The sequence below is a fragment of the Muscardinus avellanarius genome, assembly GCF_963383645.1.
Source record: "Muscardinus avellanarius genome assembly, chromosome: 11".
NCBI lineage: Eukaryota > Metazoa > Chordata > Mammalia > Rodentia > Gliridae > Muscardinus > Muscardinus avellanarius.
The window spans coordinates 22,268,049-22,295,087 of NC_137797.1; the positions used below are offsets into that span (position 1 = coordinate 22,268,049).

The following is a 27,039-nucleotide window of genomic DNA, read 5'->3' on the forward strand; positions in this document are numbered from 1 at the left end:
TTATTTTCTAGGTTTCTTACTCCCAGTCATAACAAAATAATGGTCGTCATCTTCCTTTTTCTTTGCAGTGGGTTTTTTCTCTCCACCATCAGTCCCTTTACCAGAGGAAGGTGGCTTCCTGGCTGAGGCCGGGGGTTTGCCACTTTGGGGAGGCCTGTTAGCCGAATACTGGCCCTTAGAGGCAGTCTGTGCTGACTTTGGTGCAGTTCGTGTTTTGGCAGCAGACTGGGGAACAGTCACGAGGGACAGTGGGGTCCGGCCAGGAGACCTGGAGGAGCCGGGTCCTGTCTTCTGGCTTGTACTTTTATTCTGAGGCTGCTTCCTGGCACCAGAAACCATATTCTTATCTTTTGATTCCTGTGCAGCTTTTGCAGGAGAAACTGAGGATACAGAAATCGGCTGATTTACATTCAAGGCTGATTTAAGCCTCTGTGCCGGGATCACCCCTGCTTGTGGGATACCTGCAGATGCCTGAGACCGCGCTCCTGGACCTGTGGTTGTGGTTTTGAAACTGGGTTTTGTCATTTTACTGGGAGACTGGGAAGAAGGAGAAGGCGTAGGCCTTGCATGCACATTTGCTTGTGGTACCTTTGGACACCTGGATGATGGATTGACAGTTGAGGCTGAGTGAAATACAGTATCCTCCCTGAAAGAAACATGATTATGTTTCAAATGCCTTGGTTCCATTTTTCCAGAACACTTATTTGGCAAAAGTGCAGACTTAAGCAGCGTCCTTGAGCTCTGGGCTGGAACAGCCTTGGCCTTAGGAGTGCTGGCGGGTGAGCCACATTTTCTCAGTGAGCTAGACACACAAGGTCCAGTTCTTGATAGAGGTGAAGAAGTGCTCTTACCTACAGCATTTACAGGAGCCAGGGAAGGCGATGCACTGTGTAAAGGAGCACGGGGCTTCTTTGTGACGCCCTTTGACGACTTGACCTTGAGATGAGAAGATGGTGCTGGGGAATCTGGAAGTTTCTGAGGGACTGGCACGGAGCCTGGATCACCTGTCAGTGGAGGTGCTGGCGGCAATACTCCTGGTGAATGTACCTGCTTTTCCTTGTTCCTGGGAAGACCACCTGGTGTGCCAGGCTTTAAATTCTGTTTCTGAATCATGTTGACTGCCGACAAAGGATTCATTTCGGGAGGCTGAGGTAGTTTGGTGGATGAATCAGGTACACTTTCATTAGAAACACCTTTTTGAAATGCTAGAATTTTTTGTTCTAGTGTAGCAAACTGTAATATTCGGCAGGGATCGTATTTAAGCAGAAATCCTTGAAGAGTATCCCAGCCTCCACCAACACGGACCATGACATGTTTTCCATGAAGCATCTGTCCTCAGAAGAAAGTGAAAAAGGAGTGAAACTGTGAAGTTTATGGTTACAGGTTCATTAGCAGCCACAACTGGTGACATCTACAACCTATCAAACTCGGCATTTGCCAAAAGTGTAGTACTTGTCAGTAGAAACTGACAGTCTCTTTTTTATATTATTAATGTAATACACTTAATAAGTACTGAGCTGGACATATACTTGTAATTCTAGTACTTGGGAGGCTGAGACAGGAAAATCCCAGGTTCGTGGCCAGCATCATCAACTTAGTGAGGCCTTCCACAACTTTGTGAGACCCTGTTTCAAAAATAAAAAATAGATAGGACTGGTGGTATAGTTCTGAGGTAAAACACTCCTGGGCTCAAACTCCAGTACCTCCAATACCACACACACAGACACACACAATACTGACTTATGCAATTAATATTAAAGGCTTTTCAATTTAAAATGAAAATATTTATATATGATTTATATCCTAAAAATCCATGTTATTAATATACAAAATCGCAAGAGCAATATTGTTCAATAGAGTTGAACACTGAAAGAAAAGGAATGAAGAAAAAAGACTAAAAATCCTCATAATAGCCGGGCGTGGTGGCGCACGCTTGTAATCAATCCCTGCGCTTGGGAGGCGGAGGCAGGAGGATCGCGCAGGTTCGAAGCCAGCCACGCTGGCTTAAGAGACCCTGTTTCCAAATAAAATATAAAATAGGTCTGGGAGTATAGCCTGGAGGTAGAAGGGCTTCCAGGAACCCCAGTACCACAAAAAAAAAAAAAAAAATCCTCATAATAAAGAACAATAAAAAAACAACTAAATCTTATACTTTACAATTTAATGAATTTTAATGTGTATTACATCAGCTTTTTTCTTTTGTATACTTTATTGGTACAATGTAATTATACATCATTATGAGACTCTAAATGATAATAACTGTATGTATACATCTCTTGATATATTTCTCCTCATAAGCCCACACCCCCTCTCCTTTCCTTCCTCCCCATACATGTTAATGAGATTGGTAGCAAAACTTTGTATGGACATAACCTTATTTTAACTGTTTCCTTCCTCAATCCTCATTTTTCCCCCTCTCCATTTTACTTTTTTCTCTCAAAATTTTACTAAAGTCTCTTTTGCTTCCTATTTTTGTTCTGACTTTCACTTAGGAGAGAAGCTATACAACCCTTGCCTTTCAGACACTGGCTGATCTCACTTAGTATAATATTCTCTTCGTTTCATCCAGTTTCCTGCAAATGACATAATTTTGTTCTTCTTTATGGCTGAGTAAATTTCCACTGTGTGTGTATACCACAGTTTCATTATGTTGACCGACATCCAGGTTGGTTCCATACTTTGGCTATTGTGAATTATGCTACTACAAATATAAGTATGCACGTATGAATACATAATTCTAATTTCTGTTTCCTTGGACAGATACCAAGAAGAGGTATGGCTGGGCAAAAACATTTTGATATCATTTATTACTAGTTCTTCCTTGCAGATAAAAACTTATGTCTCTGAGAGGTAAGTAATTGCTTTGAGAAAAGGTATGTGGGCCTGATCTCCAACGCACTTGGCTGCTCCTAACCCAAATGGCACTTGTGTGGGGACAAGACAAAACCTAGCTCAAACAGTACAGTTCGTGCTGGACTTGAGACTTCTGTCTGCTCAGCTGGTAAATCTGTACAATTGCACAAAATTTAAGTTCCACCCTCTGTGCACTATTTATCATATTTAAAAAAGAAGCTAATTAAAAGATGGAAAGTACACACGGACTTGACTTTTTTTCTTCCTTTCTTCCTTCCTTCCTTCCTTCCTTTCTGTGTGTGTGTGTGTGTGTGTGTGTGTGTGTGTGTGTGTGTGTGGTCCTGGCATGAATTGAGCGCAAGGGGGTAGAAATGTAGTGATAATGTATGAAAAAGGAGAGAAGATGGATGTTGAAATTACATGTTAAATACTTTGTGAGTTGGGAGAGAGACACTGGGTATGGAAGTCAGGGACATCCTACCTCGAGTTACACCCCCTGCTCTATGTGATTCTTTAATTTTTGAAACAGGGTCTCACTAAGTTGTGGAGGGCCTCACTATGTTGCTGAAGCTGGCTTCAAATTTGCAATCCTCCTGTCTCAGCCTCCCAAATACTGGGATTACAAATGTGTACCACCATGCCCAGCTTAAATACTTTTACATTATGTTCATAAATTTCATATTACATTCATATATATATATTTTTTTTTTCATGAAACAGCTCTTGGACCAGAAGTGGAACAAATGCTAAAAAAGAAAAATTGTTAAATTTCGCTCTCCTATGTGCAGAAAGGACAAGTAATCAATTGCAGAAAGAACGGACGGCAATGAACACATATATCAACATACTGATGCCGTGTCAGTAAGAAAAAATTTGTATACATAAAGCCCAAAGTACAGCTCATTATAAACCGTGGTCTTTCTGTTGTCTTTTCTTCCTAGGGGTATTCAATCTTATTAGATGTTTTGTTCTTTCTTATGGTGATAATAGAAAATTACTTCTTTTTAGAAAAATTAGAAAAATTGAGTAAGTAACCTGGACCATACAAAGATTTTTTTCCCTCCAATTATATATAAAGTCAAAATAGTCTTAGCCATCCTCAAATTAGTTGTTTTCTGGTTTAAAAGTATCTACCTAAAGCCTCTGTATTTTCATGAAAGCAAAAGCTTCCTATTTTTTTGTGTTCAACAAAATTCTTCCATTAATAGCACTCTCTATTCCAATTTTTAAAAAAGTAAAAAGGGGACCAGGTATGGTGGCACACACCTGTAATCCTAGTACTTGGGAGGCTGAGACAGGAGGCCTGTAGGTTCAAGATCAGCCTCAGCAATTTAGCAAGGCTCTCAGCAACTTAGTGAGACCCTGTTTTAAATGTAAAAAATACAAGGGGCTGACTGTTTAACTCAGGGGTTGAATGTCCCCTGGGTTCAATCCCAGTACCAAAAAAAAAAAAAAAAAAAAAAAAAAAACCCACAAACAAAAAGAGAGAGAGGATGTGTGTGTAAAGGGAGAGGGAGGCACAGGAGGAGGTTGGTAAAGCAATAAACCCACTTCCAAAACAAGATCTGTGTATAGTAGACTTACCCTTATAAAGAGTATTTTATCTCCTAGTCGGTACCGCCCTTCAGATAAATACTCGATAGAAAATCGATGAGAACAACTACAAGGAGGGTCTTCAGCAATATGCTTAACCTAAGATTAAAAATAAATTAAAAAATTTAGTGCTTGCTACAAAAAATATTTTGTTTAAAGCTAAAATACAGTTATTTGATGGGAAGATAAATCTCAAAGAAAAAATTTCAACTACCTAATGTCTCTTATCTATCCCTTGTTAACAAATATTTCCCTTGCTGATCTAACATAGAACCAGCAGTGGGCAGCCTGGGCCGCGATCTCTCTCTGCCCACGAGTAATCAGGCTCGGAGCGCCAAGTGCGCCCGCTCAGGACGGAAGGTCTACAGAGGTGTAAGACGGCGAAGTCAGTTCAAAACGCATGTGTTGAATCTGAGGAGGTATGTGAGATCATTATTAATCTGGATGAGTTTAATTAAGGCCTGAATCAAAATATATTTGTGTCAAATCAAAAACTGGCAAGATAGCCGGGTGTGGTGGCGCACCCTTGTAATCCTCGCGCTTGGGAGGTGGAAACAGGAGGATCGCGCAGGTTCGAAGCCAGCTGTGCGCGCTGGCTTAGGAGACCCTGTTTCCAAATAAAAAAGTATAAAATAGGTGTCTGGGAGTGTAGCCCGGAGGTAGAAGGGCTTCCAGGAACCCCAGGACAAGAAAAAAAAAAAAAAAACTGGCAAGATAAAGGCTAAATTGTCACTCTTCCTTTATTATTGTACTAATATGGGGAATATCTAAAGTTATTCCAAGTTGTTGTTATAGGCAGATGCTTATTCATATCTTTTCACCCATGACTAGGGAAAATTTAAATTTTAATTCAAGAAGTATTTTTCTGAAAGTGTTTCCCTTGTTTCAATAGACTATTAAGGAGATGAGAGTCAGAGGAAACTTCTACTTCTTTACCTCAAAAAATTTTCACTGTAGTAAACATACAAACATACACACACACACACACACACACACACACACACACACACACAATGGTAGAACAACAGTGTATTTTTAAAGAAATTTGATAATTCTATATTTAAACCTGTACAAGCCTGTCATCTTAGCTATTTGGGAGGCTGAGACAGGAGAGTCATAGTTTGAGGCCAGCCTTAGCAACTTAGTGAGGCCCTGACTCAAAATAAAAAATAATAAAGGTTAGAGAGGGGCTCTGTAGAAGAGCAACCCTAGGTTCAATCCCCGGTACAAAAACCAGAAAATTCTATGTTTAAGATATGGAAATTAAAATAAATTGATTGAATGATTTGTTCTGAAATGTTATTGAAAAAAGTTATATATCAGACACTGTAGAACTTGTCTTTCTCAAAATTTACATTTGAAAAATAAAATCATGAATATTTTTCTCAATTATCACACAGAATATATCTAAACAAATGTATTTAACTAAATCTAGGCATATCCTAAAAATCTTCTTAGATAGGCTCACTTTAGCTAAGCACTAAGAAAAATTTGATTACCTTAGTTATATACCCACAATGAATAAGCAATTAAATATTTTACAGGGCCTGATAAGAGGGATCTAGAATTTATTTATTTCCTTATATTGTTCATTTAACAAGATAATGTGTTTATAGTAAATAGAACTTATTTTTATAAGTCATTCAAGAAAATCATGGTGTTCACAGTCCGGGTATATATGCACACGTGTGTATGCGTATTCATACACACATCTGCACATACTATACACATAAAATGGATAAAAGTAAACTGTAATCAGATAAAAAGTTCATAATTATTACAACCATATTTTTACATTAGTTAACCAAAGTGATTTGAAAGGAAGTATTTCTTTTAGTCACTGTTTTACCTATAAAAGTTTATTAAGTATACAGAATTTCAGTTGTATATTTCTTAATAGAACCCTAAATGACTGATAAGTCAGATAATTGTTCTCAAGATATCTGTAGGTCACATATTTATAGGTAAACACTGAATGTATTCATATATCACACATATACTGAATATGTTAGTTTTAGTTTTTAGCTTTCATAAAGAGGAACAGATCTGAGAAGACACCCATTTTTCTTGTTTAAAATATCCAAATAAGCTGGGCGTGGTAGTGAATGCCAGCAATTCCAATACTTGGAAGGCTGAGATAACAGGATCAAGGCCAGCCTTAGCAAATTAAGAAAGACCTTCAGCAACTTAGCAAGATCCTGGCTCAAAATAAAAAATAAAATAGGGTTGGGGAAATAGGTAGGCAGTAGAATGCTCCTGTGTTCAGCCTCCAGAGCCCCCCAATTCCAAAGAACCACTTACATTGAGCAGTATATTACTAATACTAGCAATCAGCATTATGCCACAGTCTAAACAAGCAGTAAACCTAAAATAATAGCTATGGATAGGAAATGTGTTCTCCTAGTTTTATATATTGAATAATTAATGTAACACTAAAGGAAATAGCTAACGAAATTAAAATCATCTACAATGGTACTACATTGCTATTATTTTTAATCTCCATGTTTCTATATAGTTTGTCCATATATACATGTTTTTCACAAAATAAACACTTTCTTATTGCTACATAGTTATCATAATGACCACATAAAGTGGTTATTCTGCTAAAATATGACTCCTAATTTACCAAGCCACTGCCCCACTAGAGTTTTTATATTGCTTTCAATTTTTCACCAATATAAATAATACTAAAACAAAATACTTCCATTTATTTTATTTTTCTCTTTTCATTTACAATAAAAATGAAAAGTTTTGTAGCTCTTGATATCTACTTGCCAATTTATTTTTCAAAAGTTTACATCATTCCCATTGCCAATAGCAATCCCTAAGTATAGTTTTGCCAGAATTTACTAGTACTAGGTTTTATAATTTTTTTTTTTCTGCAGTACTGGGGATCAAGCCCTCTGCCACTGAGCTATATCCCCAGCTCAGGTTTCAGCATTTAAAAAATTTTTGTTATTGCCAGGTGAGGTGGCGCACGCTTGTAATCCCCGCGCTTGAAAGGCTGAGATAGGGGATCACAGGTTCAAAGCTAGCCTCAGCTACTTAGTGAGGCTCTCAGCAACTTAGTGAGACCCTGTTTCCAAATAAAATAGAAAATAGGTCTGGGAGTATAGCCTGGAGGTAAAAAGCTTCTGGGACCCCCAGTACCACACACACAAAAAAAATTTTGCTATTGGAATAAATGAATTCTGTGGTTGTTTTAATCTGATTTCCTTGATTAACAGCAGTCTGACATCGTACTTTCTTCTTGTGTGATGATGTGACGACAGTCTTTGCTCATCTGCCTACTAAAAATGTTCTTATCAAATTTTGTATGGTCTTTATATAATAGGGAAGTGATTTTTATCTCCCATTTATTTATTTATTTATTTATTTTTATTATTATCTTGCAGGAGTGCATGCATACGTGTGTGTGTGTGTGTGTGTGTGTGTGTGTGTGTGTGTGTGTGTGTTTTACCAGGGATAGAACCTAGAGACATTCTACCTCTGAGCTCCATTCCCAGTCCTATTTTTTGCAGTACAGGGATGGAACCCGGGGACATTCTATTACCTCAGAGCTATACCCTCAGCCCTATTTTTTTTTTATTCATTATTTTGAAACAGGGTCTCATTGATTTACAAAGGGAGTCACTAAGTAGCTGAGGCTGTCCGCGAACTGTGATTCTGTCTCAACTTCCCAAATGTTGGGATTACAAGCACGTGTGGCACCATGCCCAGCTTTCTCAGCCCTATTTTTCATCCTTTATTTTAAAACAGGGTCTCACTGAGTTGCAATGGGCCTCACTAAGTAGCTGAGGCTGTCCATGAACCCATGATCCTCCGGTCTCAGCCTCCCAAGTACTGGGATTACAAGTGTGCGCCACCATGCACAGCTTGTATTTCCCACTTACTAAAAATATTTTCTTCATGTTTTATTTGTATTTATCATTCTTTAAAGTTATATGCAATATTACAGTTATAAAATATACTGATAACATAATGTAGGTAAATACTTTGGTCTTATAAAAGGTTACTCAGGTTGACATAAATTTAAATCTGTCTTGCAGGCCACTGGATTTTTTTTTTTTTTTTTTTGCAGTACTGGGGATGGAACCCAGGGGCATTCTACCTCCAAGTTATACCCCCAGCTCTGTTTTTTATTCATTGTTTTGAAACAGGGTCTCACTGAATTGCAAATAGTCTCATTAAGTAAGTGAGGCGGTTCACGAACAGCGATCCTCCTGTTTCTGCCTCCCAAATGCTGGGATTACAAGTGTGCACCACCACACCCAGCTTGGAATGTTTTATTAGAGATGTTTATTACATTAAACTCATCACTCAAAGCAATACTTCTAAGTGTTTATTAGTAATGATTTATTCGACATTTTAAATAATTATATACTTTAAGCATTTCTATAAAATGCTACAGACCGTTGAATTATTCTGAAGAGTAAATAGAAAACGCTGACACTCAGTTTCCCTCCCCCGCTTACACCGCAGTCACTGCAGGAGACCCTCACCTCCAGGCTGCAACTCATGAGCTTCTACAGAGTGAGCAGGAAATCAGGGCCTCCCAGCCGTAACCCTCAGCTATTGCATACACCCTGTCAGAAAGCAACGTTCAGAACACACCATCAACTGTCCCTTACAACTTTCTGCCTGTTCTCCAAGTACCAGTGTGCCATCCATTTCACTTTGGAAATCACCTTAGATTTCCTGCCTCGTCACAATCACTCGGGAAAGCCTGTCAATTTCCACCCTAAAATGTGGCTTATAGCCGGGCGTGGTGGCGCACGCTTGGAATCCCTGCGCTCGGGAGGTGGAGACAGGAGGATCGCGCAGGTTGGAAGCCAGCCGCGCTGGCTTAAGAGACCCTGTTTCCAAATAAAAATATAAAAAATAGGTCTGGGAGAGTAGCCCGGAGGTAGAAGGGCTTCCAGAAACCCCAGTACCACCAAAAAAAAAAAAAAAAAAAAAAAAAAAGAATAAATGAATAAATAAATAAATAAATAAATAAGGCTTATATTTGTTCCCTTTGCTCTATACTGCTGCTCAAATTCCAGCTCTCCTCATCTTTTGCTTAGATTACTACCGTAAAAATCCATGTAACTTCTGTATAACCATGAGAAGAATCCTTATCATTTAAAATGAGGTTATAATGATACCATGATTAAAAAAGAATCGCTGAATTCTTGTGGCCTACAGGACTCTTTCTATAGGATGGTTCCACGCTATTTGCCCCACCACTCCTGATCATACATCCATTCCTCACCAAAAGCAAATGGAAACTCACCTTTAATACTCTAAGCTAACTGATCGAGGAGTAGAGATTAGTAACTGGGACATATCCCAAATATTTTATTTATTTTTTATTTTTATTTTTTTGCAGTACTGAGGGTTGAATCCAGGGGCATTCTACTTCCAAGCTATGCCCCCAGCCCCATTTTTTATTCTTTTTTTTTTTTTTTTTTGGTGGTACTGGGGGTGGAACCCAGAGGCTTTCTACCTCCAGGCTATACTCCCAGACCTATTTTTTTATATTTTATTTGGAAACAGGGTCTCACTAAGTTGCTGAGAGCCTCACTAAGTACTGAGGCTGGCTTCGAACCTGTGTGATCCTCCTGTCTCAGCCTCCCAAGCTTGGGGATTACAAGCGTGTGCCACCACGCCCGGCTTTTATTCTTTATTTTGAATCAGGGTCTCACTAAGTTGTGGAGGGCTTAAGAAGCTGAGACTGACTGTGATCCTAAGATCCTCCTATCTCAGCCTCTCAAGTACTGAGATTACAAGCCTATGCCACCACACCCAGCTAGAACATTTTCTTTTAAATATAGCGTTACCTCCAGCAACCTGGAAGTGCATACATAAAACTCTGTGATTTGGGATATAAGTGAAAAGAAAGTGTGGCAATTACTTACAGCTTCATGCAGCTCTTCATGATGACAACACGATTTGGGAATGCTGATGGAATCCTCAGGCCCAGAGGTATTCAGCAAAGTCTCTTCTAACTCAATTTCTTTCTCAAGTTTTACTAATACTGGTGGTTCAACCCCATATCTGAAAACAAACCAGAAATTCTGGTCATTCAAGCACTTCTCTGCATATCAAGGCAGATTTTATTTTTGGAACATAATTTGCATGATTTTTTTCTACCAATTACTTCACAGGAACATCTCCAGCTTATTTTTTTTATTTTTAGTGTTTGGTTGTACTGGGAATTGAACCTATGGGCATTCTACCTCTGAGCTATACCCTCAGCCCTATTTTATTTTTTATTTAGAAAGTCTCACAAAATTGTGGAGGGTGCTGAAGCTGGCTGTGAACCTGTGATTCTCCTGTCTCAGCCTCCCAAGAACAGGAATGACAAGCATGTGTCGCCACATTCAGCTTGGAATTTTTTTTTTTTTTTTGCAGTACTAGTGGTGGAAACCAGGGAGTCCTACCTCCAAGCTATACTCCCAGCCCTCTTTTTTATTCTTTATTTTAAAACAATGTCTCACTAAGTTGCATAGGGCCTCACTAAGTAGTTAAGGCTATCCTTCAAACCTGCTACCCTCTTGTCTCAGCCTCCCAAGTATTGGGATTACGAGCCTGTGCCACCACGCCCAGATCTTGGAAATGCTCTTTAATGTCTCACTGATTAACAAAAGTCCAGATTATAATCTTTATAGCACATATTTGTGATATTGGATGCTTCAAATAGTTATTCTGGAATCCTGAAAGATGGAGCTGAAATAGGTATGAGGAACACCAAGCCTCTGTGTTCTTATCAGATGCCCTCTGTGTTCAGAAAGCTGACTGGGCCTTGAACTGCTTTAAGAATACAAGTTCTTGCCACCCTAGTGTTGTCTTCTCATTTCTTTTAATACTGAGGATTGAACCCAGGGGCTCTATCACTGAACTACACCCCCAGCTTTTTATTTTTCTTTTCCTTTTTCTCTTTCTCTCTTTCTTTCTTTCTTTCTTTTTCTTTCCTTCCTCCCTCCCTCCCTCCCTCCTCTATCTCTCCCTCCCTCCCATGCTAGAGATTTATTTCTTATTTTGACACAGGGTCTCACTAAATTGCCCAAGATGACCTCAAATTTGTGATCTTCCTACCTCAGCCTCCCAAGTAGCTGAGATTACAGGTGTGTAACACCACACTCAGCTCTTATTTTACTCATTTTTTTTCTCATGGTATTGGGAATTGAACACAGGGGCATTTTACTACTAAGCTATGCCTCCAGCCCTTAATATTTTTATATGTAAAAGGTTCTTGCTAAGTTACTGTGTGCTGGCCTTAAACCTGAAATCCTCCTGTTTCAGCCTCCCAAGTACAGAGATTACAGGTGTTTGCCACTGCATCTGAATCATATATTATTAATATAAAAATTTACTTAACCACTTCCGCAATTTAATATTCTAGGTGGAGAAAACAAGTACTAGCATATGTTCATGTGAACAGAACAAACTAAATAAAGACACAAAAAAGATAAACAGAAAATTAAGTTACTTCACTTCAATAAAAATTATTTGCATTTGTTTTTAGGAAATAGTATTCAAAATTAAAATTAAGTAATTTAAAAATGCTCATGATGTGGAGTTCTGAAATACTGTAGAATACATACCTTGATACAATTCGACCAATTTCAAGAAGACACAGATATACCTGCCTTGGATCCTTGTGTAAAACTGTGGAAAATAAGATCACATGTTTTAAGGAGAAGAATTAAATAGAAAAATATATTTTTGGCATGGAAAAAAGTAAAAAGAGAAAAAAGAAAAATAAAGACAGTGAATTAACTTATTTGGAGAAGACAAAAAGATATTTTTATTTTCTCTAAACATTGTTATCTTCTGTAAATTATTCCTAAAAACAGGCTAAGAAGAAGAAGATGAACATATACCAGGGATCCTTATTTGGAAAGCATGTTAGTTTTTAAAAAATAATAATGACTTAGTAACACTACACTGTATTTCAAATTTCTCAATAAGAGATACTGTTAGACAAGATTTATCACCTCAATTTAACTCTAAACTATCTTTGACTGTGTGTTAACATTTTTCTCAAGCTTCACAAAAATAGAAGGAGGAGGAGGAGGCGCACTTCCCAACCTATTCTGTGATGCCAGCTTCAACCTGATACCCAAAGCCAGAAGTCAGATTAACAGTATAAGAAAACTCAAAAACCACACTCCTTATGAGTACAGATGTAAAAATCCTCAACAATATACTGGTGAACAAAATCCAGCAACATTAAAAAAAAGGGTTATATGCCATATCTAAGTGAGACTTACACCAGAAATGCAAAGTTAGTTCAACATATAAAAATCAACTGATGTAATAACTCATTAGTAAAGGGAGAAATCACAGGGAAAGAATTTGGAAAAGAAAATCCAACACCCTTTCATAAAAAGACTCAACAAACTAAGAATAAAAGAGAATTATGAATCTGATAAAAGGTATCCATGAAAAACTTACAATTAATATCACCTTTTTTAAAACTTGGGGGCATTGTAACTATACATTATAATGGGATTCAGGGTGACAAAAACACATCATTCTCAAAGGTAAAAAAAGACTAGAAGTTTTCCAAGACCAGGGAAAAGATAAGTATGTCCTCTTCTTTTCATCACTGTACTAGACTTTCTAGTTACAGCATTTAGGCAAAGAAAGTAATTAAGAAACACACTGAATTGGAAAGGAAGAAGAAAAAATATTCCTATTCACAGATGATATAATCTGATGTATAGGAAACTCTAAAGAATCTACAAAAAATAACTTATATTTAATAACAAGTTTAGCAAAGTTGTAAGACACAACATCAATACACAAAAATTAGTTGCATAACTAGAACAATCTAAAAATGAAATTAAGATTCCATTTCAAATGGCTTCAAAAAGAACAAAGTTATGTACAAATCAATTTAACCAAGGAAGTGAAATAGTTATACTTCAAGAAATATAAGGCATTACTAAAAGAAATTTTGAAAGATATAGATGCAAAGATAACTCATGTTCACTGATTTTAAGGCAATATTGTTAAGATGGTGACACCCCTCAAGTTCACCTACAAAGTCAATGAAATCCCTGTAAGAATGCCAATAGCTTTTTCTTTCATAAGTGGACAAGCTAATGATAAAATATGGAACTAGAGGCAAAAGAAAACAGCAAAAATTAATCTTGAAAATAGGAAAGCAAATTTAGAGGACTCATTCTTTGCAATTTCAAAATTTATTATAAACTATAAAAATCAAAACAATGTATTATTGGCATAAGGACAGACATAGAGAACAATGAAATGGTGCACCCAGAAATAAATCCATACTTTCTTCTGTTAAATTATTTTCATAAAGAGAGCCAAGGCAATTCAATAGAACAGTCTTTTCAACAAATGGCATTGGAATGATTGGATATTTACATCCAAAGAATGAATCTGAACCCCGTCTTACACTATATGCAAGAATTAACTAAAAATAGATCAAAGACCTAAATGTTAAGAGCTAAAACTATAAGACTCTTAAAACATTAGTAAAGATCCACATGACCTTGATTGGACAATGGTTTTTTAATATGAAACCAGAAACATAAGCAGTGATACAAATTAATTATAAATTTTAAAATGTTTAACTTTGTATATCAAAGGATACTATCAAAAAAGTAAAAAAAAACCTCAAAGGCTGGAAGGAAATATCATATCTGATAAAGACCATGTATCTAGAATATGCAAAGAACTCTTACAAGTCAATAAAAAAGATAAATGACCCAATTTAAACAAAATGAGCAAAGGTTTTGAATAAACCTTCCTCCGGAGAAGATAGACAAATAGCTAAAAAGCAAATGAGATGTTGAATGTAATTAGGAAAATAAAAATCAAAGCCACAAAGAAAAAAGTCACAAGGAGATAACCAGGATAATTACAAGAAAGAAAAACAAACAAAAAATGTCAAATAAGTATGGGCAAAGATGCAAAGAAATGGAACAATTGTACATCGCTGGTGGGTATGTAAAATGGTACAGCTATTATGAAAAATAGCAACATTTCCTCAAAAAGATAAACATAGAATTACCATAGGACCCAGCAATTCCACTCCTACGTATATACCTGAGAGAATTAAAAATATACAATTACTCAAAAACTTGTACACAAATGTTTATAGCAGCACTATTCATAATAGCCAAAAAAGCTGATATAATCCAAACATCCATCAGCTAGTGAAAAGATAAAAATAATAGATGTGGTATGCCTATACAATGGAATATTATTTAGCCATAAAAAGAAATTAAGTACTGTTTTGTAATACAACACAAATGAATCATTATGCTAAGTGAAAGAAGTTGGACACAAAAGTCCATACACTATCATTCTATTTAATAAAAATCTAGTATATTCAAACCCATAAAGAAAAAAAGTAGATTAGTGGTTTCCAGGACATAAGGAAAGTGAGTAATTAAGACTAATTATTAGTAGATATGGGCTGGCTTTTTGGGGTGACAAAAATGTTCTAGAATTAGAGAGTGGTGATGAATGTACAACACTGTGAAGGTACTAAAGCTACTTAACTGTACATTTTTTTAATTATGAATTTTGTGTTTGTAAAGTGTATCTTAATTTTTATAAACATTATAAAGAAACCTAATTCATCTAAATGATTAAAACTGTAAATTTCATTATGTGTATTTTAATACAGGTTTTCAAAAACAAAGTAACTTAAAATGAATCATAATTTAAAGGTAATCAGAGATTCCATAAAAATAAAAATCAAACAAAAAATGCCTAATCATAGGATTCATGCTAAATGCACCAACATACTAGTGGTAAATCATCTGCCTTTCTGTTCTTGTCCTTAAGAATTAGATATTATAAGAAACTTCTGAATGTAATAATATGCAATGTATGATGATCACATGTGCACTGATTCCATAGCATCCACTAGATACTCAAAGCACAACATATTCTTTAATTTTATTTTTTCTTGTACTAGGGACTGAATCCAAGAGCATTTTACCTTAAAGCTACAATCCCAGCACTTTTTATTTTGTTGTTTTGAAACAGGGTCTGGCTAGGTTGCTGAGAGTCTGGCTACAGTGCTGAAGCTCTCCTGGAACCTGTGATCCTAATGTCTCAGCCTCCCAAGTATGGGGATTATAGGTATGTGCCACCACAGCTAGCTCAAAGTATTTTATTAGAGCTATAAAAGGCCTATATTCGAGTTTAAAATCCACACCAATAAAGGAATTCATCCTGAAAATGTTTTAAGTCTATTATTCTAAACACTTAGAAATACCTTATTATAGTATATTTGCTCCTTAAAATTGCTTTGGTTTTGTAGCAAACTGTAAACACTTAAGAGGCTCATGTTTGAGATCTTTAGAGAGTAAAAATCATTAGCTCATCAGTTCAATACCTAGAAATGAATGACTGTTATCAATAGTGCTTTATTTAGTCCTACACTGACCTTCAAGACAATCGAGATGTCTTTTACTGATTATGCAAAATATACAACCATCTCTCATCCTTTCAGAAACAGTGAACTAGAAACTAAAGAGTTCAAAGCATTCCCTCTTCACTTTATCTCTAAAAACCGGATGTGCCATTAAATCAAATATACTTTACTAATGATCAGCACACCTGGATTTAAAAGCTGGACACAAACTGAAGGGTGAAGCAGCCAGCCATGCACTTTCTTCTATGCCGGACAGGAGTATCCAGAGGCAAACCAAACTCACCCTCGGTGCAGACAAGAAAGGAGCACCGTGGGCAGACAATGGAAAGGCCGTAATAAAACCAACTAAGTCAGTGTGCTTTTTATTATTATCACATCAGCAATCGTAAACAATGTCAGTGATAAAACTTCTCTCTACCAGGATGAAAGCTCACACTCATGGTACATTGCTGCCCCCAGTAAAGTATAAATTCTGTGTGTGTGTGTGTGTGTGTGTGTTGTGTGTGTGTGTACAGGCACATATGCATATGAATACGTATTGATATGGTCCACAACAGTCAGCTACCACTTGAGTAACCTCATAGATACTCTGTTGACTTAAAGGAAATGAAAAAAAATTGTCAATTAACTCTTCAGCAGAGCATGCCTTTTCCAAATGAATTGTCAAAAACATTAATCCATTTAGATAATCAAGCTGGCAGCTGTTGTTTACAAGGTAAATCTAAATACTATAGCACACACCATTTGGCCTTCTGTTATTTCTGTAATTATCTGGTTAAAGAGAAATTACTGGTAATTTAGCCTTGGTAGAGTAAATCTTGATGAAAACATTAATTAGTAAAGCAGTAGTCCAGAACCTTCCCGCAGCCAACTCACTTAGCAAGTAAAATATGTTTAGGGCATTCTAGATATATAAAAATCTTTATAAATGAAAAGCTTAACACATTTGATTATTTACTTCTCCCATTGTTTGACATAGAAAGTATATGTTTTTATAAGAAACTGAGATATGGCATTGAGTCATTATTTCAAAAGATGGTGTTTTGAGTCATTATTTGGAAAGAAAAACTAGAAGTGATGAGTACAGAAATATCTCAGTAAGCATTAAAAACTAAAATGACTACAACACTTACCTAAACCTTCAGATTCAAAAAGGTAAGTTTCATCAACCCCAACGTGCCGGCACCAGTGAAGAAAGTTCGCGGTGTTGTCTCTGGCAAAGAATGAACCTGACGCAGCATCTTTCTTACAAGGCACTTTTTTCATTGGAAAATCCTGGAAAAGACAGAAGAGTCATTTTTGAATGCAGCGAGGGTATTTTTATTGGATACTCATTTTCATATTACAAAGTAAGTGCTCACTGCATTTGAACTTGACTACCAAGTACACAATTCTGGGAACAAAAGAGATCTTCAAAATGGTGTAATTCAACTTAAGTATATTCCAGGAAGTGATTCCTCGGAAAAGAGATCTGGCCCAAATGAGCAGTAGTATCAAGTTGCTCTAATCTCTTTTCCAAATGACACAAGATCCTTAACTAAAATTTAAAAGGACAGCTTGATAATTCCAAACCATGCCGCTATGGTATGTGTTTCCACATGGGGTTCAAAGCGAACACAAAATGACTGCTATGTTTAAAGTTAACGAGCATACTCGTGTTTGCTTACTTCCTTATCTACACATCCCCGGTGTCAGTCCTGAGCTGCTTGACACTATCAAATAAGGAAGTAACTCCCCATGCATATCCGAGTTCTTTCCAAACTGGTGGCCTAAATGTCACAGAATCTTAATTTTTTTTCACTATCTGGCCCAAGCGTGTTTAGATAATTCTCTGAAGGCAGGGCACGAGTAGGCAAAGTTATTTGAAAAACAATTCACGAATATGATTCCTACTAAGCAGGCACAGTAGGTGAGACTTTCACTACCTCCGCCCCTCACTTCCTCTCTCCCCAGAGAAAACCACCATTACCAGTTCCCTGTCTATCCTTCCTGTGGCTGTTATTCTCCAGAACCAAAATGGCCTGTGAAGTTTTGTTAATTGAACACAAAATATATGACTATTACCAACCAAACAGCAAAATATAAGATGAATAGTATCAACTGAAATTCCATCCCCCACATTAAAACATTTCTAGTCATAACAATATACACAGCTGTACCTACAAAACATCACATAAAGATGCTATTCCATAACTTGATTTGTGTATATGTATGTGCACATGTATACTTAATAGTATAGTATAGACACCTTCTAGGGTTGAAAATAATATAGTTAAATAGTAATTTAATTATTTAAAATAATAATAAATGTATACTATTCCAATGTATACATTCTAATTTTTAACAACTTCTCTACTGATGAGCACTTGAATTGTTCCTAATTTTTTTCCTCCTATCATTTTTGTGACTTTGTGATTTTCTTGGGATAAATTTCTAGAAGTGGCAAATTTGAACTATGTATCAAAACATGTGTTTTATTTTCAATGTTTTGCTTATATGCCTGTGTGTATGTGTGTGTGCATTTCTTCTTCACCGTCCTCTAGAACAATGATACCACTCTATTATTACCACTAATAGTATATGAGTGTCCAGACCCCAAACTCTTAAAAACACCTACCTTTGCTGTTCAATCAATCATTACTATAGACTAAGGCAGTATATGGAGAATATAAAGAAGGTAATAGTAGCTGCTGCTACTGGTGTGCCAGGAGCTATCACAAGCTCTCTTCTGTTTAACCCTCACAAGCAGTCCTCTAAGGTACCATTATAGATCTTAAGAAGAGCTAGCTACTGGATATCCACGATGCGTTAAGCACTATGCAGGACACCATCTACACCTTATCTCATTTAGTCTCAGTGAATGCTCACAGATAAATCCTACATTTGTCCAGCTGCTCAAAATAGTTAATTCAAAACTCATCGTCAGTTGTGGAATAGAACTTCATAGCCTTAGAGAGATGACAGGAAACATTCGTGAACAAATTCATACCATCACTGCCATGAAGTATTTACTTACTCCTAATTCTTCAGCGTGCCACGTTTTCACCATATTTTGAAGAACATCAATCAATTGGCATAAGAGTACTCCGTTATCAAGTTCCTCCAATAATTTTTCTGCCTTAACCTCAATATCTAAAAACACATATCAAATTTAAGATTTTTTTGAGAAACATTAAATTCAAATAAAATATTAAAAATTAAGCAAAATCATGTTACAACTGAAAAACCACAAATATCAGACAGACAAGTATTCGCTCTTAGAATTATAGTTAAAGCAAATAATGTCAAGTGAAAGATAACTGATATAAAAATATGATGAATAGGATGTAGCAGAGGAGAAAAACCAAACCAAAACAAAACAAAACAGAAAATTGTTGGGCGTGTTGGCGCACGCTTGTAATCCCAGCATTCATGAGGCTGAGATCAGAGGATCACGGTTCGTAGACAGCCTCAGCTACTTAGGCCCTCTGCAACTTAGTGAGACTCTCTTTCAAAATAAAGGATAAAAAATAGGGCAGGGGGTATAGCTCGGAAGTTAAATGCCTCTGGGTTCCATCCCCAGGACCACAAAAAGTAAACAAACAAACAAGTTTACTGCGGCTCTTTTTTTTCAGTACTGGGGATTGAACTCAGGTATGATTCTATATCCCCGACCCCTGATGGAACCCAAGGGCATTCTACCTTCAAGCAACACCCCCAGCCTTATTATTATTATTATTATTATTATTATTATTATTATTATTTATTTATTTATTTTGAAACAGGGTCTCACTGAGTTGCAAAGGGCCTAAGTAGCTGAGGCTGTCCGTAAACTGTGATCCTCCTGTTTCAGCCTTCCAAGTGCTGGGATTACAAGTGTGCATCACCATGCCCAGCTCTGTTTTTTATTCTTAATTTTGAAACAGGGTCTCACTAAGTTATAGAGGGCCTCACTAAGTAGTTGAGGCTGGCTGTGAACCTGTGATCCTCCTATCTCAGCCTTCCAAGTACTGGGATTACAAGCATGTGCCACCACACCCGGCTAGTTTACTGTATATTAATATTGCTTGCACAAGAAAAAGATTCTTTATAAATAAGATGGATTTTGCTGCAATTTTATATGCTAGACATGGTTGTACACATTTGTAATCTCAGTATATGGCTGATCACAAGTTTGCGATCCTCAATATATGGAGGATCACAAGTTTGAGGTAAGCCTCAGCAACTTAGTGAGACCCTGTCTCAAAATAAAAATAATAAAATATGGCTTTAGGGTATAGCACTGAAGTAGAATATTCCTGGGTGTAATCCCAAGTACCAAAATAAATAAATCAATACCATAACAAATAGCCAGGAAATACCAACATTTCACCTTTAAAATGCTCTCATTAAAAGTATAGTTGTTACATAACAAAAAAATAATCCAAATTATCAAACTTATATATAAATAATGTGAGTGTTCAATATGTACTTAATTATCTAGGAAGGGCCATAGATGTCTTTCAGAGGTTCCCTTTATAAAAATTTCGGAATGCTACATGAAATTCTTTATTTAAAGTGAATATTTTTCCTGGGAAGAAAAACATTCATCATATTCTCTAATCAAGTAAAAATTATGATCCCAGACACTTCATTTTAACTACAGTATTTATATACTCCACTCAGAGTCTAATGCCTTATTCAAGTGAGGATGGGGGTGGGTTGATGAGTAAAAAACAAAATTACATCTGTGTACTTTTAATATTTTAATATTATCAATGAAATAGTAATTATTTGAAGCTAATGACCTGTTCACTTATATCTCAAATTTCCTACTATTCAAGAACCAAGGTTTAGGGTGAATTAGAGCATCTCCCCAACTAAACAGAATATAAATATGGTAAGAACAGGGCCTTGGAGAATTCATTCACTAAAGTATCCCCAGCATCTAAAGCAATCACTTCTCGTCAAAAAGTTAGGCTCTCAGTAAATGTTACTTGTATAGGAGAATACAATGTGGAGCATCTTTGCCAGCCTTACCTAATAAGCCAGATAACCAGATCGACAGGTCTTCTTGCATAGGCAGCAGAGTGGCTTCGTGTCTCACAGCTATCCACTCATCATACTGGCAAACATCAGCCAGCCCTGGCCCGTGTCTGGGAGTCAGCGGACTCCGTGGACTTAGCGGCAGATCTTCTCCAAACCACACCTAGAGAGAACACCAATCGAACAAGTGAATGCAGCCGTTACTAAAAGCCACTGCAATTCACATCCATATTTAACTGACAAAGTATAAGCTATACAAAATATATGCATGTACAAAACTATAGTAGCTCACAGAAAATACATAAGTTAGAAGCAAACTATTAGACTATATACTTCAAACATTTTCAATATTTAATATAATGGTCAATTTAAGTTAACTCCTAATAAGGGAGTGGATACTACTAATGACCCACAGGAATAAAATTCAGCAAACAAATTATTTCCTCTACTCACTAGCATCTTGACTATAAAACAGGTTAATGATACCTACGTATAAAATACATTGATAAAACTTTGTAGCACCTGCATTGGGCCTAAAAAAAGGTTAAATAAATATTTGTTTAAGAAGTGGATAAATGACCAGGCGTGGTGGCGCACGCTTGTAATCCCCACGCTTGGGAGGCGGAGACAGGAGGATAGCACGGGTTTGAAGCTAGCTGTGCTGGCTTAAGAGACCCTGTTTCAAAATATAAAATAGGTCTGGGAGTGTAGCCCGGAGGTAGAAGGGCTTCCAGGAACCCCAGTACCACCAAAAAAAAAAAAAAAGGAAAGGAAATGGATAAATGAATGAATAAATGGTATTCATAAACTTTAAATCATAATTTATCTTTATAAAAAACAGTATTTCCAGGCATTTTTATTTAATACAAGAGGATGAGAGCTGGGGATATTGCCTGATGGTAAAGTGCTTACCTAGCATGTACAAGGCCCTGGGTTCATTCCTTAGCACCACAATAAAACAAAACAAAACAAGAGGGTGGAAAGCTACCAACTCTGGAGCAAACCTGTTCCGTCATCCCATTCTGTGTTCCCCATAAGCTAAGGATGAGTTTAACATTTTAAAATAGTTATTCTATATAACCCATGTAACAGTCTCCATTTCGCTTATTGGCCCACAAAATTTAAATTTATTTACTCAGGGCTAATCTTTAGTTCAGGATAAAAATTGGCATAACCACATCCTCAGACCAACACTTGTAAAATTTTAAGATGTAATCAGATATACTTTAATATAAGATCACTTATAGGAAGACTGCAGCAATTCTTCAAATTGTAAAAAAGGCAATGATGTCATCATGAAGTCACTTTAGAAAAAGATGAAGTTTTGTCCTCCTCCTTCCTTAGCAGCTCGGGAAGGGCTATCAGGACCCAAGTGAGGATCTAGAAGTGGGGTACTTTGGAACCGACTCAGAGCTTAAATAAGGTGGGAGGTCACCCCCACATGAGGACAGCCCTGTGCAATCCTGAGCAGGATAGGGCAGGCATCCCTGGGGGCGAGGCAGGAAAGCCGGCACAGGGCGCCAGTCCAGGTGAGCTGAGCATCACCAGGGCGAGGATGGGGTTGACAACGGGAAATCAATTGACTGCGCACATGGAGAGGTGTCAAATGTGAGCCAGTTTCCTCATTGCCAGAGAAGAAAAGGGAAAATATGGAATGAGACAAAATGAGCCCTATGGTCTCCTGCCCGAAAGCAAAGAAGCACCCAAAGAATAACGGGGCATGTCAAGAAGGCACAGAAGACAGATTGAAGGGACTTTTACTGGCTAAACTGGGGGCAATTTGAATAAATAATGGCAGAAATTATCATACCACATTGAATAAAATAGCTATGAATTCATGCATATGTAAATAAATAAATTTTTGATCGAGATTGAGATGCTTATATTGTGAAAATACTTGCACACAAAATACGTATTACAAAAGAGAAAACAAGTAATTTTATAGTAGAGAAACCTGACTGGATCATTGTCACCAAGTGATAAAAGTGAACGCTGCCACCTGATAGGATGTAACGAGAAAATCCAACGTCCTATGCGATACCCCCACCGAGACTGCATAACCTAAAGCCAATCAGGAGAAAGCAGCAAACAAATCCAAGCCGGGGGACATTCTACACAACAACAAACTGTTCTATGACAGTAGACAGTGTCGAGGTCACGAAAGACAAGCAAAGACCAACACTGTTCCAGACTGAAGAGACAACTGATGACCGCACATGACTCAGAACTGGATGTTACTGGACAACTGGCAACACTTGCGCATGGCCTGAGTATTCAGTGTTAGTACTGAGCCAATGTAATCCTAATTCTTATAATTTCATTGTGGTTGTATAGGAAGAAGTCCTATTTTTAAGAGACACATACTCAAGTATTTAGCAATGGTGGGCATTCGATTGGCCACTTAGCCTTATATGAATCAAACAAACTTCTCTATATTATGCTTAACTATTCTGTAGCTTTCTAGCTGTTTTAAATTTTTTAAGCTTTAAAAGAGAGATTATAGTAAACCTAACTCTTTGTTGATTTTTTAAATATCGACTGTTTCCCTTTGTAATATAGTAAGGTTCATCTGAGACAAGTCTTACTATAGACTAAATCAAAAGCCAAAACAATACTATATGTAATCCAGACAAGCTGCAGAGGGAAAAATAATAATAAAACCTACTTCCAATCTCCTATGAGAAGTAAACGTGTGTGTGTTTAAGTGGAATCCAAAAGACAAAGAAATAAAATGAATAAACACAGGATGTATACAGGAGTAATGAAAACCAATAAAAAGAACAAAACAGAAAATGAAACATAAGTTATTCGAGGCACCTTATTTCAGAAACTGTGGGTAGAATTTGGGGAATGAGATCCTAAATATATGAGGATCCTATGAAATTTTAGGAGAAAGATATTATTAGATATCTTTTAGAAAAAAATATATTATTTATTTTCTAAATTCTCGCAACTTTTTTTTTTTTTTTTTTGGTGGTACTGGGGTTCCTGGAAGCCCTTCTATCTCCGGGCTACACTCCCAGACCTATTTTTACATTTTCATTTGGAAACAGGGTCTCCTAAGCCAGCGCGCGCGGCTGGCTTTGAACCTGCGCGATCCTCCTGTCTCTGCCTCCCAAGCGCGGGGATTACAAGCATGCGCCACCACGCCCGGCCTCTCAACATTATTTTAAGAGGAGTATAGCAAAGATTTACTAATTCTTCCCTTCATAAGCATGTGTTATTTCCATTTGTAATCCTAGGATTCAATACAATACTCAGCACACAGTAGTCAGTCAAAACTATAATTCAACAGAATTATTGAGGAATAGTATGAGCTAATGGCTCTAGCATCAAAGTCAAGTTGTATCATCCAGCCCATGGAATTTTACAGTCTAGACAACCTATTTGTCCTTTAACCATGTGGCTGACCTGAAAACAGGAAGAACAAGTGCAAGTGTTTGCCGAGGAAAGATAAGCATGAGTTGGGAGGGTGGTTTTGAAAAAATTACCTATGAAAACAGAAAAGCTAACATTAACAAAGGTCACTTCTTGCCACATTAGAGAAAAGAGGACATGGCGAATTTCCTTTTACTGTGGGTAAAAGACTCTTAAATAACCTAGGCTGCTCAGCAGTATATTAATGTTAAAAATTACATGCCAATAACAAAAACTGCATATAGAGAAGTTGTTCTCAAACATGCTAACAGCTGTGGTATTGCAGAGATTCTCAGATGAATTGAGTTGCATAAGCTTGCTTACATTTATGTTAAATTGTATGCCTTTATACTTATGGGTCATTTCTTAGAGGGAGAGAGAGATCAAAGGGTTAGTCAGATTCTCAAAGAGGACCATGACCCCCAAAAAGAACTACTAAAGAACTACTGCTCATTGACTTTTACACTATGTATTTCATTATTAATCTAAATGAGGGGCACAGAAGAAGGGCATGGAAGGCTATAACATATTAATAGAAAATCAATTGAGAACAACTATTTACTGGATACCTCCCCTCTGTGAGGCACTTATAACTAAGTGTCCACTATAGTTAACAGAGAAAGAGGAGAAAATCCTAGAAATTCCTCCCAATCGGCAGGGATAGAAGCAAACCATTCCATGGGAGATGTCAAAATTATTAGAGAAGAATCAATCAAGATGGATCTTTGGAATCTAGAGCAGAGAAGATTTCATAAAACCATAAGACAGAAGTGGGGGGGGGTCGCCAGGTTAAGAAACAAATGGCCCTTGATGTGGACATGAACAACATGTGGCTAACGGACCAAGGACAAAAACGAGCTCTGAGGAATCAAGAAAACCCAATCAACAAGAAACTCATGGCATTTCTAAGACGGGAATAAAGAGAGGACCGATAGAAATAACTGGACCAAAAATGGTTTTGAGGAATAAAGGGATTCTGAGCATATTGAACACGAATGTGAGAAGAACCAAAGGAAAAGAGTAAGACTGTAGGAAACCATCATTAACTCTCAGGTCCCCAAAGAAAAGCAGCATGGTGGGCTGTTTATTAGCAGAGGGTCCTTGCATAGGAAAGCATTTAAGCAGGATTGCTCTCAGGCTTGTTTTTAATGATTTGATAATTCTCCTAGCTATCGTCTACTGTTACCTTGGTAAGCTTTCCTTTCTTATTTTTTTCCTTTTCTTTTTTCTTTCTTTCTTTTTTTTTTCTATGTATGTGGGGTGGGGGAGGGCACTGAGGATTGACCCTAGAGGCAATCTACTTCTGAACTACACCTCAGCCCTATTTTCAAACAGGGTTTCTAAATTGCTGAGGTCCTTGCTAAATTACTAAAGCTGCCCTTGACGTGCAATCTCTCTGTCTCAGCCTCCCAAGTACTGGGATTACAGGTGTGTACCACCAAGCCTGACTCCTCTTTTTTTAGAATTTTATTGGTGCAATGCGATTATACATCGGAGTGAGAGCCAGAGTGACACATTCATATATGTATACAGCATCTTCTGGTGTGGCTCCCTCCGAATCCTGCTATACCCTCTTCTCCTTCCTGGCACCTGCTAGTAAACTTGTTCAAAATATCTTTTTTTTTTTTTTTTTTGGTGGTACTGAGGTTCTTAGAAAGCCTTCTACCTCCGGGCTACACTCCCAGACCTATTTTTTTTAAATATATATTTTTATTTGGAAACAGGGTCTCCTAAGCCAGCGAGACTGGCTTCGAACCTGCGTGATCCTCCTGCCTCCGCCTCCCAAGTGTGGGAATTACAAGTGTGCGCCACCACGCCCGGCAGAAATATCTTCATATATGGGCAGAGTCAGACACACTCATGCACAGGTATATCTCCCGTTTTAAAACTAGATAATTTTGGTGTGCCAAGAGTACAGTCAAACTTCTGATGTGCCTACGAAGCAATATGCATTCTAGAAGGCCCTCCCCACACGCCATCTCTTTGATTCCTCTACAAAATAAGGACTGTTAGCCTCACCCTAAGGGTAAGGAAGTAGATACTCAAAGGGCAAGAGAGCAACCAACTCCTGAGGTCACTGAAATACAAGATTAATCAGGTATGTCACATTATCCCCAGCCGGCCTCCCCAGCCGACCAACCCTCTCTTTAAATTTTAAGATTTAACCCCAAGTCATATGCCGGCATTTACAGAGCATAGATACAAATTCTCTGAAAGTTCTTCTAGCTGCAGGTGTGTAACAAATTGTAATGAGGGAAAAGTGTAATATATTCCAATTCGTTTTCCAAGGGGGTATAAATAAGAGGAACTCATCAACCCTAAGACATATATTTTATTCTTCCAAATATTTAATACAAATAAAAGCTTAGAATTAAAATCTTCTCAGAACTAGAAAGTTAAAATACAGACTTTCTGCTAGTAAATGTGACGCATTAAAACACTAGTACAAAACGCCTTGTGATCATTTTAGTATTTTACTAATTCAATTAGATTAATTCATAAATTAAATACATATTTTTTTCATGAAAAACACTTACTTGAATTGCAGGCTGCATGGTCATCTTATTGAAATGAAACTGCTATTCTGAAAACAAAACAAAGTATGAGCAGGCAGGCAATGACAGCTTCCCACCACCAACGCCCCCAAATTATGAGATTCAGGACTGTGTTTTACTCTATTCGACTGAAAACCTAAAATATTCTCTTCCACTTGGAATAGCTTAACTACAAAAGGGCTCAATAATGATTCTTTGCTTCTTACTTCA

General features: G+C 37.1%; 1 protein-coding gene across 1 annotated transcript; it reads right to left on the bottom strand.

Annotated features, from left to right (window-relative positions):
- GAS2L3 (growth arrest specific 2 like 3) lies at window positions 1-26,835 on the bottom strand (the record flags this gene model as incomplete). The annotated part of the gene is made up of 8 exons (XM_080705490.1): window positions 1-1,329; window positions 4,438-4,545; window positions 10,347-10,485; window positions 12,036-12,099; window positions 16,987-17,128; window positions 18,870-18,985; window positions 20,852-21,020; window positions 26,812-26,835. 8 exons carry the CDS (start codon window positions 26,833-26,835, stop codon window positions 1-3), a joined length of 2,091 nt encoding a protein of 696 aa, XP_080561616.1.
- Window positions 26,836-27,039: the final 204 nt, after the last annotated feature.